This window comes from Sturnus vulgaris, chromosome 20 (genome assembly GCF_052056855.1).
Source record: "Sturnus vulgaris isolate bStuVul1 chromosome 20, bStuVul1.hap1, whole genome shotgun sequence".
Taxonomy (NCBI): domain Eukaryota; kingdom Metazoa; phylum Chordata; class Aves; order Passeriformes; family Sturnidae; genus Sturnus; species Sturnus vulgaris.
Genome location: NC_142262.1, coordinates 3,038,165 through 3,056,409, shown reverse-complemented (window position 1 = coordinate 3,056,409; position 18,245 = coordinate 3,038,165). Strand labels below are relative to the sequence as shown.

At 41.3% G+C, this 18,245-nt stretch overlaps 1 protein-coding gene across 2 annotated transcripts in view; it reads right to left on the bottom strand.

Moving 5' to 3' along the window:
• PRKCA (protein kinase C alpha) overlaps window positions 1-18,245 on the bottom strand; it is a 139,245-nt gene that overhangs the window by 7,102 nt on the left and 113,898 nt on the right. For both annotated transcript variants that reach the window (XM_014882710.2, XM_088176411.1), the window contains 7 exons: window positions 11,981-12,124; window positions 11,077-11,250; window positions 9,914-10,005; window positions 8,237-8,299; window positions 7,472-7,610; window positions 1,467-1,547; window positions 35-142 (listed from right to left, as the gene is read on the bottom strand). In XM_014882710.2, coding sequence (XP_014738196.1) covers window positions 35-142; window positions 1,467-1,547; window positions 7,472-7,610; window positions 8,237-8,299; window positions 9,914-10,005; window positions 11,077-11,250; window positions 11,981-12,124 — 801 coding nt within the window. The remainder of the gene's footprint in view (window positions 1-34; window positions 143-1,466; window positions 1,548-7,471; window positions 7,611-8,236; window positions 8,300-9,913; window positions 10,006-11,076; window positions 11,251-11,980; window positions 12,125-18,245) is intronic.

Genomic DNA, 18,245 nt, shown 5'->3' with positions numbered 1-18,245 from the left:
AAGGAACTTAATGATAAATGACATTTTATCTCACCCCCTTGCAGATGGAGACAGCTTCTTTGGACAGTGATTTTGGGTAGGAAACATTATGCTCCATTATGGACTGGAATAGTTCATCTTCGTCTTCCCCATCAAATGGAGGCTGTTGAAAATAAATCTCAAGTGAATAACTTACTGAATTTTCCTTGTTATGATTTTAAATTCTCCACTTTTTATGAAATACCATGACAACACCATGCCTAAAAGATCCATATACAGGAACACCCCCAAACTCACAGCAATCTGCAGCCTGGGTATCTGCTGACCCAGAAGCTTAGTGTTTGACAGTCTCAGATTAAAATCAAGGAGAAATGTTCATTTCTGTCCCCAGAATGGCAGCCAGGTTAATGAAATGTGTGCAGGATTATCTTTGTGATCAGCTTTAATCAGTTTGTAGAGCTACTGTGCACCAAATAGGCAAACTACTTCAAAGGGTGAAGTTTGGAGAATAACTTTCAATTACCTTGTGCTAAGTTCTATCCATTCCTCACTTAATTCCAGTTAAACTCCAGTTTGTTTTATGTCATGGCTGTAGATTCTGCTTCTGAGACTATCACTCAGGCCTGCAGTGTATTTTAAATAGGGGTAGGAAAATGCCCATGGATAAATCCCCAGGATATGGGCCCTGTGTAAAACCCAGCTAATGGTAAATCTCCTTTCCTCCAAATCTTTCAATGGCCAATATTTGCAATTCAGCCTGCAAATGTTAACAGCTGCAGTTCCTACAAACTAAAACTTTTCAAATGCCCATTGGAATTCCAGAGAGATACTCTTAAAGGCATTTGTTACAAATGTATATTTTAAGCTTGGGAAATGCCTGCCTTAACCCAACACTCAAGGAAAGCCAACTGCAGGAATCTTTTTCAACTCAGGACTAACAGAATCCATTAAAGTTGGTGCTTATCTGCCATTTATTGCAGCACAGTGTTGCTTCCCCAGCCGAGTGACTCAGAGAGCAGCCCCTCATTAACTGTGCAGAATGAGGGGTCTGTAACTGAGCACATTTCCAAGTGCTGAGACTCATATTTTACCCCCAGGACGTACAGTACAAAAACTGTATTCTTGGGACTTAACTGCAATGCAGAGCTTATACACACTCTTATTATGCTTCCCTGTGGTTTCAAACTCCTAAATGGTATTTCTTCCACTTGACATGCATTTTCCTGCTCAAGTGTCTCCCTTTCAATCCTGAAGATGGCTATTTATAACATTATTGCAGTACAAAGGAGCCGTATTCAAAGGCAGAGCTTGATTATGTGGGTGCAACATAAAGAGCTTAAAGCCTAAATACATTCTCAGTTGAGTCAGTCAAGAGTACAAGGAGATAACAGCAGAATGAAAGGCTTCAATCTTATCCTGTAATGGTCTAAACCTTTAGGGAGCCTTGAAACAGAGCAGGAAGGCAGGAGGAGGTCACAGGATCTTACCTGGCCAGCCAACATCTCATAGAGCAGCACACCATATGCCCACCAATCCACAGACTTCCCATAGGGCTGGTAAGCAATAATCTGCATAATTACAAAAAAAAAAAAAAAAAAAAAAAAAAAAAAGAAGGAAAAAACTCTGTGTTACTACCCCCCGGCCTTGTGGTGTATTAGGTACATGTGTAACATGCAGAGAAAGACAGATTCCCTTGAAAAAGGCCAGAAAGAATCCTGTAATCCTCACTCCAGCTAATCATGGGTTTCAGTGGGAGTTGGATTGTTTTGCAAGTGTGAGTCTAAGCCCACCCACGCCCTTGGTACCCTGGTACCATGGAAAATGCAGCTCTCAGGAGTCCTTGGCATGTTCATTTGAGGGCAAAGGAGGAAGGACAGCAGCACAATGTAGGAGACAAGGCAAAGCCATTACCCAACTATTGTGTGAAAGCTTGAAATCGTGAGGCTCACCTAACTTATGGGCTATCAATAATTAAACCTTTCTTTTCAATATTTATATTTTTGTTCTGCTGTAAAAGGAATCAAAATTTAGGAAAAGAGCAAAACTCCAAAAATCTCAGTCAAGTTTTCCCAAGCTGCACGACTGTGATAGTCAGGATGAAATACCAGCTACACCAGGAAGAAAGGGGGTTCTGTAGTTCAGGCTAATGGAAATGTCGAATATTTTCCATGCTCTGGGCTCACATCTGACTCACAGAGCAGCACAAATTGAGTTCTGACACAAGGAAAGGCTGCAAGTGCCAGCAGCACCCAGGTCCCCTCCTGAGTCATCCTCTTTATCCGTGGCCTCCTCAGAGATCAGTGTGCATTTATTTAAGAGCTGCACTGGGTGATGGTGTGGAGGAGTTTGGACGTGCAGGTATTCTCAGATCTTTCTAAACAGCTGTGCAGGGATGCTGTGAATTGTGAAGGGATGCAGGACATCCCAGGCCCTGCCCATCCCCACGGAAGGCAGCACCAGAGCCTCTGACTCCAGCATCTCCACTCTGGAATGAGCAGGGAACTGAGGCAGTCAGAACTCCAGAGGGGCTTGCATTTCATTTTCCTGTTTGCTCATGTTTTTATTCTTTGTGAAATAAATTGCCCATTCAAGTATAGATCACACATCCTAAATTTTTTAGTTGTCTGAAAGAGAAGCTGAACTGCCAAGTTCTGTAGTTGCTCAGGAAAATAGTGAGTCACCAGTGCAGTAAAGCAAGACTGCCTGGCTACTAAATAAAATTATGGTCTCTGTGTGGGTATATGTCCTTCCTGAGATACAGCAGCACACAACTTAAAAATTACTGCAATGTTTCTAACTGAAAGATTTCAAAATCAATTGTGCTTTGGAATGTATTAGACAGCCAGAGATAATAACAGCATTCTCATCTGGAAGGCCCTATATAAAGACAGTCTATATTAGCTGTCTCTTAGCAGTAATATGAGCTTAAAAATATATATTTGGGACATTCATTTCATCCTATAGTAGTTGACATAGTTGTTTACTTTCCCTTCCATTTCCATCACCAGTAAGTTCCTGCTGGAATCAATATTTGCCTTTTGAAACACCAAACACTTTCAAACTTTCATCCAGGAAAAATACTGGCCTTTACACCCAGAAAATGACAAAACATTTCAACCTCAGTCTTTCTCTGACATTTTCTCCCTGCCTTATGGAAAATAATATTTTATATAAAGAAGGGGATATTTTTCAGGTCATTGATTTGTAAGGGCAGAACGTTTTGTACAACAAGTGCAGTCCGGGTATGTGGTTTTGGGAGGAACAGTTTCTTTCAATTAGCAAATGAGAAAAAAATGGATCCACAGCAGTGAGAAAGAAAATGCTGCCACACTGCCAAGGTTCTGTACCTGGCAGCCAGGTCTGTCCAGGAGCCCACAGTCCACTTCTGTCCCTCTGTGAAGGAGTTTGATGGGATTACTGAGAGGAGGAAATCACTTAAAGGCTGCAATGCAATGCCCTACAGTGGAAGTTGTACCAAAGCACAGACTCAACGATGCTGATTTTTATCCAGCAAGGGGTGAGTCAAGGCTGGGTTCTTCTCTAAACAACATTCCCATCAGGAAATGCAATCTCCTCTATGAAATCTGCTTTTGGGAGAGAATATCAAATAGAACCATCAGGAGAGGCAGAATTAACATGGAAAAAGCTCCAACGGATGGTCAGGATCGCTTCAATTTTTCTGCTGTTTGATGCCACATCTAATGACCAGAGCAGTGCCCCTCTGAGCTGGCACACACCTCCCTCCCCTGAGCCAGCCTGTGATGGAAGAGAGGGAACTGAGACATAAATACAGCGACCAAGGCTGGGAAAGTCCCACTGCAAATGCAATGACAACACCTTTTTCATTGAATGATCTCCATGTAGAAAAAGTGGTGCTGTCACTGCCTGCTGCTGTATGCAGGGACTTTTCTTCCTTTAACCCCATCTAAATACACCCAGCTGGAACGAGCAGCTTGATCCTGGTGGGGCTGTGGCACCAGGGGAACCCACAGCAGCCACTTGCCACGTCCTGAGTGGAACCTGGGCACAAAGTCCTTGTGCTGGGAGCTGCTCACAGCTCTAACTGGGAAGTGCAAACCAGAGGGAAGAATGCTCACTTCAGAGGAGGAATTACATGTGGGAGGGAGCAGATGAGCCTTCTATGTACACTCAAACATGCATTGGTAGGAAGTCTGCAGGCTCTAAATGTTGTATTTTCAGTAATTCCCTCCTCATCACCCAGAATTCATCGTGTGCCACCTCCCAGCTGCTGCACTCAAAGCCATCCCTGCCTGCCCTGCAGCAGCTGCCGAAGTCACTCTGTCTGCAGGCACAGATTTTGGCAGCTTTTAGGGCAAAGGGGGGCATGGGGACATGTCCTCCTGTCTCACCACAGAGAACACCCAGAGCAGTGAGGGATTTCCTGTGCCTAGAAATGAAGACTTGTACCCTCCTCCACCTATGACTCCTGATTTTCACCGGCCAGGCAGCAGTGGAAAGCTGATGGGATCCTTCTCTTCCTCTCCTTCTCCATCATTAATTCAAATGATTGCCTTTTTCATGTCCTTTTGCATTTCAAATGTCCCAATTTACCCATCTATTGCCATGCATTAAGAGCTCTGCCTGTCCAGTTTCTGTGGATTTGAGCACTCAGAAAGAGCTCAGGAATTTCTCTCATCAAGCAAAATTGGCAGGAGTTGCTTTTTTTCCTTTTTTTCTTTATTTTGCCTCCAAGGAAGGCACAGTTAAGAGCAGGACACGGAGATTAATATCAGCAATTTGTAGAAATGTTTAGATCATTGCAGCTAGTAGCCAGTTGGGATGAAAAGATTATATCCCAGAGGCAAGAGGAAATCTTTTGTGAGCATATATGATGTCTGCTGGAAAAGTTAAAGCTCAGTTATTAAAAGAAATAAATATTACTTGCACAAGAAACAGTCAAATGCACTTTCCAAACCTTTGTGATACCTATTTGCCTCCCACAATCCTGGCAAAATTCAAGGTTGGAACTGAAGGTTTTGAGGCTGTGAGATGGAAGAGAAGGGAAATGGAGTTTCTAATTTCAATTTCTCCGAAATCCAAAATCAGCACTGTGGCTGCAGGGATGCTGATGGTGGGGTTCTGTGCTGGCAGAATCCCTTCCCCCTAATCCTCTGACATCCATCTCCTCCTGTCTCTCTTGACTGGTCAAGGAAACACAAAGTACTAATTGATTTCACAGCTATTTTACCACTCTGACCATAAATATTTAAGTTCAGCACATCAGGAAACACTCTGTACAAGATAACCACTTTCTGCCTGAGGGAAGCTGTCAGACCTGGGATCCCACCAGTTTAACCTCTGCACACTCCTCAAATTGCACAGTGTAAGAAAATTAACAATAATTCCAGCCCATTATACACCTGGGTAATAGCAAATGGCAACTTTCCCACTCGGAAAAAAAAAGGAAATCATTATTTTGCAGCACACCAAATGGGGGGGTTCACTTTGCTGAAGGCAGCACAGCATTCCCCTGCTTTTCCACGCAGCTGAGCTGTCCCTGCAGGGTCCCTGCAGGGTCCTGTGTGTTCTGTGTCCCACCTGTGGGCAGGTCCTGCAGAGGCAGCGTGGGCTCCCCCAGGCCCCACCAGAGTCACCACATCCTTCCCCAAATGCTGCTGAAAAGAGCTGATTCTCCATGTTAGAGTGCAGCCCACTCACAGGATTCTGCTCCAGATACCTTCAAGAGTTTATTTAGATTTACGTCCTTTATCTCCACCCAGCAGGGAATGTAACCATGCAAATGAATTCTCATTAAAATCTACGAGAAATTTATAAATTTTAGCCCATGGAAACATGGGCTGAAACACTCCTGCAAGCAAAACCTTCCTTTGAAGTTTCCCACAGAACTAGTTAGCAAACTGTCAGTCACAGTAATGTCTTCAGAGACAAAAGAAAAATCAGCCAATTAAACAAAATTAAATCAAATCTGTTTGTAAGATATCAGGCTAATTTTCTCTCACTTACTGGATGTTTTGGTAACAGGTTTATTTCTTTATATGAAATTTCCAAATAAAGTAAAATAATTCGCTCCAGCATTGACCCACACCGAGCATTCTGGTATTGACAAAATGTTCTTTGGCATTAACTGGCACAAGACAATTGCCACAGAAAGGACACTTTAATTTGTAATATTGGCTTCATTTATGTTTTGACAGAAGGAAATAAAACACTACTCTTGTTGTTCTGATATCCTGCTGCAAGCAACAGCAAATGGTGAAAAAACAAGAGTGTATAATACACAATATTTCACTCTGAAAAGCATGAATTAGCAATTGGGGAAAAAAAACAAACTATTTTTCATTCCAATTTCATAGAGATGACAAAATTCACCTTAGACACTAATTTACTTGTCTGTGTATAAATCTCTCCCATTCCAACAAACATTCAATTACAGCCAGAAATGCTTCAGCCAGAGCTGCCTCTTGCTCAGAACCCAATGAACAACTGAGTCTCTTGGATCAGGATCCAGCCTCTTGCATCAAATTTGCTGCCAAACAAATCAAGACTCTTGAAAGCTCAGTATGCACAAAGACCAGATTTTAATATTCATATATTTGAATTATATCCAAATCACCACATGTGCTTGTTTTTAATTCTTTAGACCTCAACTATTCAAATACAAATCATACCCAGACTCGAAGTCTTAACTCTAAGCTCGTATTTATCCCAGTGCCTTAAAGCACAACTGGGCTTCTCATGATCATATTTTCATTTTAGACCCATTGCAGTTGGTTCAATGTCATTTTCAGTGGCTTGAAAGCTGCACAGGTATGGCCAAGTCACGAAAAACTCAAGGCAAATTATGGATTTATTGCAACAACTCCACTCAAGGCTGATGTCAGCTTTTGGAAGAGGCTTTAATGACAGGAGATTTCCTGAGGTGAAGAGCAGCACTTGCAGGACATGGCCTGGAGAAGATCACAGTGGTTTTACAGAGAGGTCAGCAAAAAGCTTCCAGACCTCATGACTCCCTTCCCAAAAACCAGTGAGTGGTTTGTGATTTCCTGAAAATGCCAAATAATCCTTTAAATGAATGTGTGCTATGTGAACCTATGGAGGAATAGATTAAAGCAGCATTGTTTGCTCCCAGTGAAATATTTGCTGATCTCAGCAACACCCATGATGTTTGTAGAACTTCACAAATTGCAAAGTTTACTAAAATAATATTTCCAGGCTACAAATTTAAGATCAGAAGTTGTCGAGCCTGGATTTTAAAAGTTTTTTGCTAGAATGAACAAAATCTTATCTCATAAAAAATTACTTTTTCAATTAACTAGGTATTTCCTAAAACAGTGAAGATTTATTGATTACATTGCATGAATTCCCAGATATACCCAATATACCTGCAGAAGTTAAATGGTGCCATCCATGGAGAATCTGCAGTTAGAGCCATCCAAAACCATTGGTATAAAATGTGGAAGGACAATTTCCTTTAAGAGACTAAAAAGTTCTTAAAAGGGTCAATATTTACCTCTGGTGCAATGTAGTCTGGAGTGCCACAGAAGGTCCTGGTTGTTACTCCATCTAACATGTGCTCCTTGCACATTCCAAAATCAGCAATTTTAATGTGTCCTTCTGAATCCAACATCACATTATCTAATTTCAGATCTCTGAGAAGAATCACAGCAGTTTAAGGTTAATGGTTGGGATCAGCTAGGGTTGAATAAGGAATATTTGCAGCTTTTTGGGAGTGGAGGTTCAGGGTGCACATGTGGGGCTGGCTCAGCCCGGAGGGAGCTGGGCAGACATCTCAGAATGACCTTAAAATCCTGGAATGGGTTTGAAGTGACCTTAAAGCCCATCCAGTGCCACCCCCTGCCATGGCAGGGACATCTCCCACTGTCCCAGCTGCCCCCAGCCCTGTCCAGCCTGGCCTGGGACACTGCCAGGGATCCAGGGGCAGCCACAGCAAATCTGGGCTGGACAATGAATGAAGAGGTGTCCGACCCCTCACCTGAGACTTTTGAATGTAAAATATTATTAAACATCACACAGAAATACAAAACAGAACAGTTTCCCATTTTCAAGAGGTTTTATCTGAGTGGGGCAGAGCACAGGAATCAGAAAGTTCAGGTTAAACAGGGCTTGGGTTTCTACCCCCACCAGCAGCAACACAACAAAAAGAGCTCTACACTGATGGCTTTCTGTTTTAAAAATACACTGAAACGTTAAAGAAACTGATCATTTTGGGATTTTAAAAATAGTTCAGAAATTACTTATGTCAGATCATACTCACCTATAAATAATCCCTCTGTTATGGAGAAAGAATAACCCAATTGAGATCTCAGCTGCATAGAACCTGTGTGGGAGAAAAAAAAACCAAAAAACCAAGAGATTTCTTATTGCCTCATGATTTTCTTCTGGCAAAATAAATTGGAAATGAATCATGGTAAAGGATGATAATACAGGAGCATATGAAATATGTAATTTATAGTGTATATATACAGGTGACATAAAAGACGTATCACTTCAGCTGCATCTTAAAAGATACATTTAGAGTATGTGATGATAAAATAATGCATAATCTAAAAAAAAATTGGAAAATGGCTCCCTGGACCACAAAAAATGGTGCAGTTGGAGCACAGCTTTTTTTTGCACTAAGTCTTCTGCAAAGGTCCTTTTCTCTAATCACAGATTGATGAATTCAGGATAATTCAGGATGCAGCTCAAGGTACATTGCAATTCATATGGCATGAAAAAAATCTGCAGGAATAGCGTTCCTTTATAAACAGCCTGTTAATGGATTAATTACACAAAGCTAATTAAAATGATTACCATATAAAACATAATTGCTGAATGCAGTTAAGAGGTATAGAATACCGTTTGGAGCTGGTTGCTGTGGCACTGTGCTAATTACGTGCGAGAGGATTATTTAAAGATGAGATTAATTTTAAGGCTCAGCACAAGGGAGAGGAAGCAACTGAGCTCTGCACCACTCCATCAGAGGTGTTTGTGAACACGTGTGAAGATGCAGCACAGGCAGAAGCTGTCATGAAGCACCACAGATTTTGTCAAGTGTTGGCAAGTTGCATTAGCTGGGAGTCAAGGATGATCTGACACCATCTCGGTTTGATTCAGAGCTGTAAAAATGTTTGTCTGTATCTGAAATATTTATATTTAGAAGGCCTCTCGTTTAAACAAGCCCTGATTGCTTAAATCAAAATGAGAAATTATTTTAACTGAATGCTTAAAGCAGTTGGTCACCCTTGATTTTGAAGTTTCGTTGGTAAATGATTTATGAAACACTAACAAGTGGTGATGAGGTATTTTAAGGATGGCAAAAATGGTACTGATGGATCTATCCACTCTTAAATATGCTACAGATCATTTTCAGCTGCTCACTGATGTGCCAGATCTACAATTACCTGAAAAGAATAATGTAGATAAACAACTCCTAATTCCTTATTAACTCCTCACAAATATATCACAGAAATTCTTACAAGCTATACATTGAATTTATCTTGTATAAACTGTAATTTATATTACAGTGCTGAGTTTATTTGCACTGCCTTTCTCTGTATCACTCATTCAGACTGAAGTGTTCTGCTCATTGTTTTTTTCTTTTTTAAATATTTGCTTTTAAAAACAACATCAGAATACGAAGTAACATCTTTAATTTCCTGCCGCCCTGCTTGAATTCGTGTCACTTTTCAAGTAAGCCTCTCCTGCCTTTGTTTGTGCTGCATTTTTGAATAAAGGCACCTTTGTATTTTTGAATTTTTGTATTTTCGAATAAAGGCACCTTTGGTCTGTGTGCTCAAACAACGTTTTTAACACAAAGTTCAGATTTTGGGCCTAAAAAACAAAGGCCAGCCCAGAATTCATCCCGAGCCTGGGAAGAAGAAGAAGAAACCAAATCCTCCTACAGTGTCAAATCAAGATGATGAAATGATTTAAATACATGAACACTCACACTGCTTGTGGCTCCTTAAATTTTCCTACTTGCTGGATGTGATACATGAGATCCCCACCATTCACATACTCCATCACAAAATACAGTCGATCCTAGGACAAAGTATTCAAGAGGAACATAAATACATTAGAGACAATATTAGATACTCATTGATCAGCCAAAAAGAAAAAAGTCACTAGCACGTTATTAAAAAGCTTTTAGGATTATTGGGACTGGGAAAAAAAATTACAGATCAAGAAATGGAAATGGAATGTTTTGTACAACCTTCAAGAGTAAATGATTGATGAGATCTGTCTAGTTTTGCCAATTTTAGTGCCATGCTTTTACAGATTATTTGTCTCCAACGATTTCAGGAATTATACAAATATAGCTCAGTCTGAAAAATCTCTCTCTAAAAATAAATTTTAAAAAAAAAGAAATCAAAGATAGTAAAAAATTCCAAATTGCTCTGAGGCCATTTCTAATTGTTCCTAGTAAGTTTTCCTTTGGAAGATGGTGTGGATGTGGCACTTGAGGACATGGTTTCATTGGGAATGTGAACTGATGGCTGGACTTGGTGATTTTAGAGGACCTTCCCAGCCTCAATAATTCCATAATTCCATGTCATCCAAGAGGCTGGCACAGTGACACTGGGCCAATGTGTCACTGGGAGATGTTTTGCATGTGATGGACAAATATCCACTTCACATATTTTTAAGGAAAGAAGAAAAAAAAGCCCCTCAGTGTCACCCAGAAGTGAACAGAAAACGAAATTAAATCCACCAACACTGATTCATGACTAATAACCCCAAGATATAATCACAGCCAGTAAGACTTTTCATGAACTCTCCTCAGAGCTTTACAAGTGTTTGGGAACCTTTGGGAATCTGGGCTTGAGGCTCTGACTTAGCAAAGCACATTAGAATTACATTTAGGAATTGCCATGCTGGCTTGCTCGAATGAAACAAAATCTTTGAAAGATTTTTATGAAGGAACGAAGGAAAATCTTTAATTTTTTTTTTTTTTAATATTTAGGATACAAGTGGTAATTACATGTGGGATTTCTTCACCATTTTCTAAGTGCAGAGACTACAATACATGGGTTGGATGATAATAAAAAAAAAAATCCACGAGCAGGCAGCCTGGGAAACATCAGGGTGGCAAGAAAGACAGAGCTCACGTACAACTGTCTGGAAACAAGAGTGGAGCTGTGTCAGGAATGGGGGCTTGTCTTGCAGTGCCAGGACTCTTTTCTCCACCATGGTGCACTCCACATCATCATCCTGGATCACCACGTCTTTTTTCAGGATTTTGATTGCATAGAGCTCCTCCGTGCCCTTCCTGTCCGCCAGCATCACCTGCAGGGAAGAGAAACAGCACTGTGAAAATGCCCCAGGCCAGGCAGGGAAAGTCACTCAGGTGCCTGAAGATTTAGAGAGATGGCAAGCCAGTTTTTCCTTTAATTTGGATAGACAAAATTGATCAAAACTCCAAAATGATGATCACTGTACAGTTCAGACAGCCTGTGCCCAAACCCGCTGGTTGATTGTGGGTTTGCTGCTGATAAAATGTTAAGTCCCAGGAGACTTCTTCAGTAAAGGGCACTTTATCACCTGAGTTTTGTTCAAACAGGCAGCAAAATAGCACTCTGTTCTCTCAGCTATTGGATTTCTAATACATACACACACTATTCCTGGTTTTTTTTCCCAGTATTCACCCTTACCAATGGTGGTGACTTCCAGAACTGGCAGAGTGACCTAGGCATTAAAGCCAGAAAAGCATACTTAATTTCCTTGAAACTGCCAAGAAGTGAGAATCTGAAAGTCAGCAACGAGTTCCTAACTTGCCCAACAGTCTGAGTTTTAAAATTTATTTTTATTTTTTTAAGAAAACTACCAATCAGGACTTAAGTCTGCTGGGCCTTAGGGGGAACAACCCTACTCCCTGTTAAGAAATCCTTCCTCAAAAATGCACATCCTTTTGACTCTGGATTTTGCTTATTAGAAAGCTGTTTGTTCATTCTTCTTCAAGGAAAAAAAAAAAAAAAAGAAAAGGAATGTGAATGGATTAATTCAGAAGAATTCCTACCTTCCCAAAGCTCCCCTTTCCAAGAACCATGAGAAAGTTGAAATCTGTCAGCTTCACCCTGTCCAGATTGTTGGATGGCACACTTGAGTTCTTGTCTTCTGTTGAAGTAATGACTTTGTTACCAGCTGGCCCAAGTTTGGCTTTCTGAAGAACATACACACACATACACACACAAAAACAGCAAAGTGAGAACTGCCCATTTTCCTGGCAGGAGGGAGCTCTGGGTGGAATTTAAAACTGGAAATGGCCAGGTCTGAGGTGGCATTCCCAGGTAAAAGGCTGCATAACAAAATATGCACAGACACACCTTCAAAGACTCATTCCAGCAATACTTCTGACATTATTAAGGGAATTTAAGTGGAAAACTGTGTTCATGTATAACCAGATAAAGCAGATACACTTATCTGGTTAAAAGAACCAAACCAAAGCAAAGCCCAGAAACAAAATAAAAAATGATAATTTATTTTCATGCCAAAAGCAGCTTAAATGGTGCTTTTGTTCTGAAATACAAAGAAAAGATAAAAGAGGCTATCCTAAAATACCATGCTGTAATGTACATTAGGTATTTTAGGATATAAACAACCTCCTCAGAACATTCTCTTTAAAAATGGAATTCTTCAAGTCATTGCATAGCAAGAGTTAAGAGAATTTTGACATGCATTAAGAAAAAGAACCTGCATTAAAAAATCCCACAGCACATGGGAATTAATGCAGATGAACATGGCCACTTTCAAACCAGCAGTACAATCAACTTTGATTTTCAATCAAGGGTTGATCTGGAAAAGGGAGGAAGGGGAATATTACAGACAAGGGCTCTACCAGACACTCTGCTTTACAGGGGGCTGCAAGTCTCAGTATTTCACATGAGACACCATGGCATGGCTCAAGTAAGCTGCATTTCAAATCTCAGAGTTAATAGAAGAGAAAAAAGTAAGACTCACCAAAAGATAATGCAGGCTACAAGATAATATCCCTTTTTTTTTTTTTTTTTCTCCAAATAATCCCATATACCAGCAGAAGCAAAGCCACTAAGGTTTAATAATTCTTTGGGATGTAAGTGCTTTCCCCATCTGTCTGGTGTGTTGGTCTGGTTAATAACCTCTAATATGGTGAATTTACTTTTTGCCAGTGATGTAAGTTTGACAATTCAGGATAACTACTCTGTTTAACAAAAGGACAATATTTGTACATTATCCCTCTTTTACAGATAAAGAAAATTACAGAAATGGAGGTTTATTCAAAGTCACACAATACATCCCTTTAAAAGCCATGCCTGGCATACATCTTTGGCACTGGAAACTGGGAGTTACAAACTTTCCCTTTCCCAGAGGAGCTGGTTTTAAAACCATAAAATTGAGAGGCACTCAATTCACAGACTCCATCTAGTCTTGCAGTAATGTCAGATAATCATCTGACAAAATAACCTCCTGTCACCTGAAAACCATATTCAGCTTGGATGATTCTTCCTGCAACTTTCCAAGTGCAGAAAATCTTATGCCCTGCCACAGGGACATGAATTTTGCAAGTTTAGATCTCTTAAAAAACTTGGAACACATCTTAGAATGGGGAACTTCCTCCACAGCAATGTTATCACCTGTTTGCACAAAAGCAGCACTTGGAGATGCTGATCAGCATCAGGTGCTGTGCAAACATTTTTAGGGAGAGCCAGTCCTGGATGTCAGCTCAAAGCCCTGAGTCTGCAAGGGACAGATCTGGCTGCTGGGACAGGTCTGTGATGGAGCTCTCTGGCAGCACAAAACTCCTTTTGAGGCCACACAAGACTGAGCCACGAGCAAAACAAAGGAAAAAAAAACCCAAATCCCAATATCCGTTCTTTGTACAAGATAAGGACGTGGCTCGAGGGAGCAGCTTTGCTGGCCATGCCTTTGTGATGTTCCACAAACGGCATCTCAGACAAAGATCTTGCTTTTCTGATGCACAAAACAATTTCAATATCCTCCTTTTCACTGAGTAATGGAGATCCAAATCAGGCCCTGATTCCTGAATGGAAAGCACCAGCTTTATTTCTTACACTTTAAACCCACTGGGCAGGTTGTTGGCAGCTTGTTCGAAAAATCTATAAAACTTGAAACGAAAAATCAAATTTTCTTCCAAGGCCATTTGTTTTTTCGGGTACAAACCTGCCAACCAGGCGGGGAGTGCTCTCCACAGCATTGCAATCCCAGGCTCTGGAGTTTCCAGCACTTTTTCCATAAAAAAGCATGGCAGGTTCACCAGCAGGCTCCTGTGCCTGCTGCTGGCTCCAGAGCTGGAGGCACTGCACTCACTCGGAGTCAACATGGGCTGGAATTGTCAGGATCTGAAGGCAGGATCTTAAAATAATATTTGAGAACCCAGCCAAGGCCTCTCTGCATCCTCTGAGCACTCAGATTCAATGAGCAACAGACATGCTCCTCTCACTCCCATTTTTCAGCTTTTTTTAAATCGGACGTCACTCTCAGTTTGAGAATCTCTTTTTGCAGATGGCATATTTTTGAGGAGAGGTTTTGAGGGTTCCTCCTGTGTGCTCTGGTGGGCTCTGAGCTGCCTGACCCAGGCAGGAGGTGAACAGGGCAGGAGTTTATTGATGACCTGTGCCCTGGTTAGGTGACAATCCTGGTCATCCCCTGGCTGAGCTGCCATGGGAGGGGTAAAGAGAAAACCCTGCTGCAAACCAGCTGGAAAAAGCAGGGAATGCTGGGGAACAACCAGACTGACTCAAAGGAAGCACACAGCCCCAAAGTGGCAGGAACTCACTAAATTATCACAACTTATCAAAGCTCCTTATTTCCCATCACCTTGGCCAGCCACCATCCTTGCAGAAGCATGCACAAAACCCTTTTTCACATTTGGCATGTCAATTCCTGTTACTGCTTTTTGGTTTAAGGTCCTAGTGGAAATAAGAGTGGGAATTTCAAGACATTTTACTAAGCTCTATCTTGAGTTTTATATCTGAAACACCTTCGCTGTAGCAGACAGAAAATGCCATGCAGCCAATATCCTCTTCCAGGCTGCCAGAGCAAAACCAATTTTGCAGCTACAGAAGGGACATAAACTCAAATTATTCCTAAAAGCTTATTGGAGAAGATTGATATTTTGCCTTTCCTACCATGACTAAAATTGAAAATCACAGAATCCTATTTGAACCCTCCTTTATTTTTTATGGATATTAAAACTTGCTGAAGTTGAAGACAGCATTCCAGGACCTGGATTAATTTTCAATCCACATTCCAACTCCTTGATTTATTATCTTGGATAAAAACACAGTATTGTTACAATGAAGCCAGCTTGCAGCAAACCAACCAGGGAAACAGGATGTTAAAGATAAATTAGTCTGCACTGGTAGCAGGAAAGTTAATCTAAGAAGAAAACAAGACATGCACATCATCTTACTTCCTCTGCTTGGGACGCACCTTATCTCGGCCAGCTCTTTTACCCTGAAACCACAGGTGAGACAGATCTTATATATTCAGCCCAAACCCACTTCTCCATGGAGTGTTAAGAAATTACAATGTGCTACACTGGAGAGACTCTGGGAATTTGGTAGGTGCTTTTTGGGAAAGATATCTCAGGTTTTGCAGTAAAAATGCTTTAGATTGCTTTTTAATCTAAGAGTAACAACTGTACTTTTAATTAGATATGAAAAAAGTTATCCAAAACCTAATGAGAAGTGTGATGCAAAGAAGAAACAGAAGTGATTTAGGGAATAGTAATTCTTCATTCTTTATGGCAATTGCAATAATTCTCAGTGACTATTTTCAAAACTTTCTGATTTTTCCCTGTGAAGAAAATTGAATAGGACAAAACAATAAATCTGAATGTTGATTCTTCTGCCTTCTGTGTAAATCTGTAGTAGAGAATCTTAGGAATTATGGAGCAAAAAGACTGAATAGGTTATTTTCCACATTACCCAATAATAAATAAAAATTGTGAGGATTAAAAAAAACCCCAAAACCACATTTCCCTTTTCTGCTCCCAATCTCTTTAGGGCAATGAGTCTCTTTCCAAGATGTCAGTGCTTTAGCACCTTGTACTGCTCTGCTCCACTGCTCAGTGCAACACTCAGCCGGGTGACATTGGCTTTGTTCTCACATGGGAAACGAACACCAGGATCCAAACCTGCCCAAACTTGCAGCCACCCCCTCCTGCCCCCCAAGCACAGCTTCAGGAGGGAGAAACCCACTCCCCTCTGCATGGTCAGATATCCAAGCAAACACAAAGCCTTGTGTGCAGCTCACTACAGGATGTGCTCCTCGGTTGTCAGGGAAACTCACTCCCAGCGAGTTCCCAGATGCCAGCAGCATCATCCCTGGCACCACATTTTCAAGAGGAAAAAGTGATAAATGGAAAAATATTTAACAACATTGCTGAATTCCCACCACATGAGCAGAGTGCTGTGTGGAGAGCCACAGTCCATCCTTTATTCATTGGCCCCACCAACACCTGACAGGGAGGTAAATCCAGAGCTCTGCTCCCAGCAGCTGAGTCTCCTGGATTCCTGCTCCACAGGGATTCCAGCATTCCCTCCTCATCTTCACAGCTTCCAGCCAGCAGCCCCTGCTCTGCCCGTGCAGCTGCTGACGGCAGTGAATGCACGATGGAACAAGGGCAAGCCCTGCCTGCTCTGCTCCAAACCCTGCAGCTCAGCAGCCCAAGGGGAGACTGACTGCACTGGGCTTGTCTCAGAGCCACAGCATCACTCAACAGTGCGGCTGGAATGCACCTGAAACATCATCCCATTCCATGGGCAGGGACACCTTCCACCAGAGCAAATCCCACTGGGACACTTCCAGGGATGCAGTGGCAGCCACATCTGCTCCCAGGTCCCAGGAATTGAGATTTGTGGAGCAGGAATGTCTCCTTGCCACGACTTAATCCCTCGAAAAATTCTAACAAAATCCCTGCTTCTCATGGGGCAAAAAGTTCTCAGCAGTTCTTTGCTTAGACCCCCACGTGCTCCTCAGGTGTCCCTGTGTGAAGGAATCAGCCATCTCACACTGCCACACCTGGAGCCAAGGTTTCTGCTCCTAATTCTTGAATTAACCCAGTGCCCTTGCAGGTAACACTCAGCACATCACTTACAAAAACAGCAAAATGGATGGTGAGAAGTGAGGATGGAACAGCACGAACAGTAAAATTGCAGCTTCACTATTCCAGCCCAGGGGGCTGTGGGTGTGACAGGAATGCTCAGTTCTGGACCCTGCACAAGGAGCACGAGAGCAGCTCAGATCTCAGACAAACCTTAGAGAATGTCACTGACACAGCCACCAAAGCTCATACTAAGGATGCAAAAACTGAAATAATAATGATTTATCCAAGTCTCATGGAAGGATCCATTCAGGTTTCCAGTCATGTACTCACAAAGTGGGGACCTTGATCAATGTGTTGAACCATTAGCAAGCCTTTAATAAAGCAAATAAATCCAATAAATTTCGAGTCAAAATGTGGCAGAAAAGCCCTCCCATTCAGTGAAATGTTCTCTGTCATTGTGGCAGCTTGTTTCTTACATTATTGCATTTCCAATTCCATGTAATTACAGATGCTATGATAGACTATCAATTTCCTACTTTCTACAACTTAATTACCAGGATGTTGAGAATTTGAAATGAGAAGAGTCTATTTCTAAGCCCCAGCAAGACCTAATGCTTCACCAGACTGAGGTTTAATCTTCAGCCATAACCTAAGGCCAGTTTATAATTCATCAGCAGAGTTTTGCTGGAAACCAGGGAGGTTCCTGGTACCAGGGACACCATCAAGGATTCATGAGGTTCACACATGGATTTCAGCTATTCCTTGGTGAATTTACACTGCAGCAACACTTCTCTGCAGCAAGGAGAATACTGAAGAGATGTAAATAACCAAAAAGCTGTTTATCAGCACTCTGAGAGTCATTTTTGTGATGGCAGTATCACTATGGTGACCTATAATGTAATTAGTAAAAAATGCAATCTATCAAAATGAAAATGCATTTTTCTTTCAATGGCTGAAATAGTTATTGAAAAAAGAGCTGGGAAAAATTCATAGCATTCCCATTGCTAGCAAAAAGGCATGAAGACAAATGGGATGTTTCATAAAGATAAAAATGAGGTGGGTGATAAAACTCTACCTGGGATTTAAATACCAACTATTTTATGTCTTTAGTTTACTTTTCCCCTCATTTCCCCTCTTCCTCCTCTTAAAATTTTTTCGTATTTACCCCGTTAAATATTAACAGTAAATTTATGCAAAGGATTTGCCTGCAACAAGTAGTTGTGCTGTATATGAA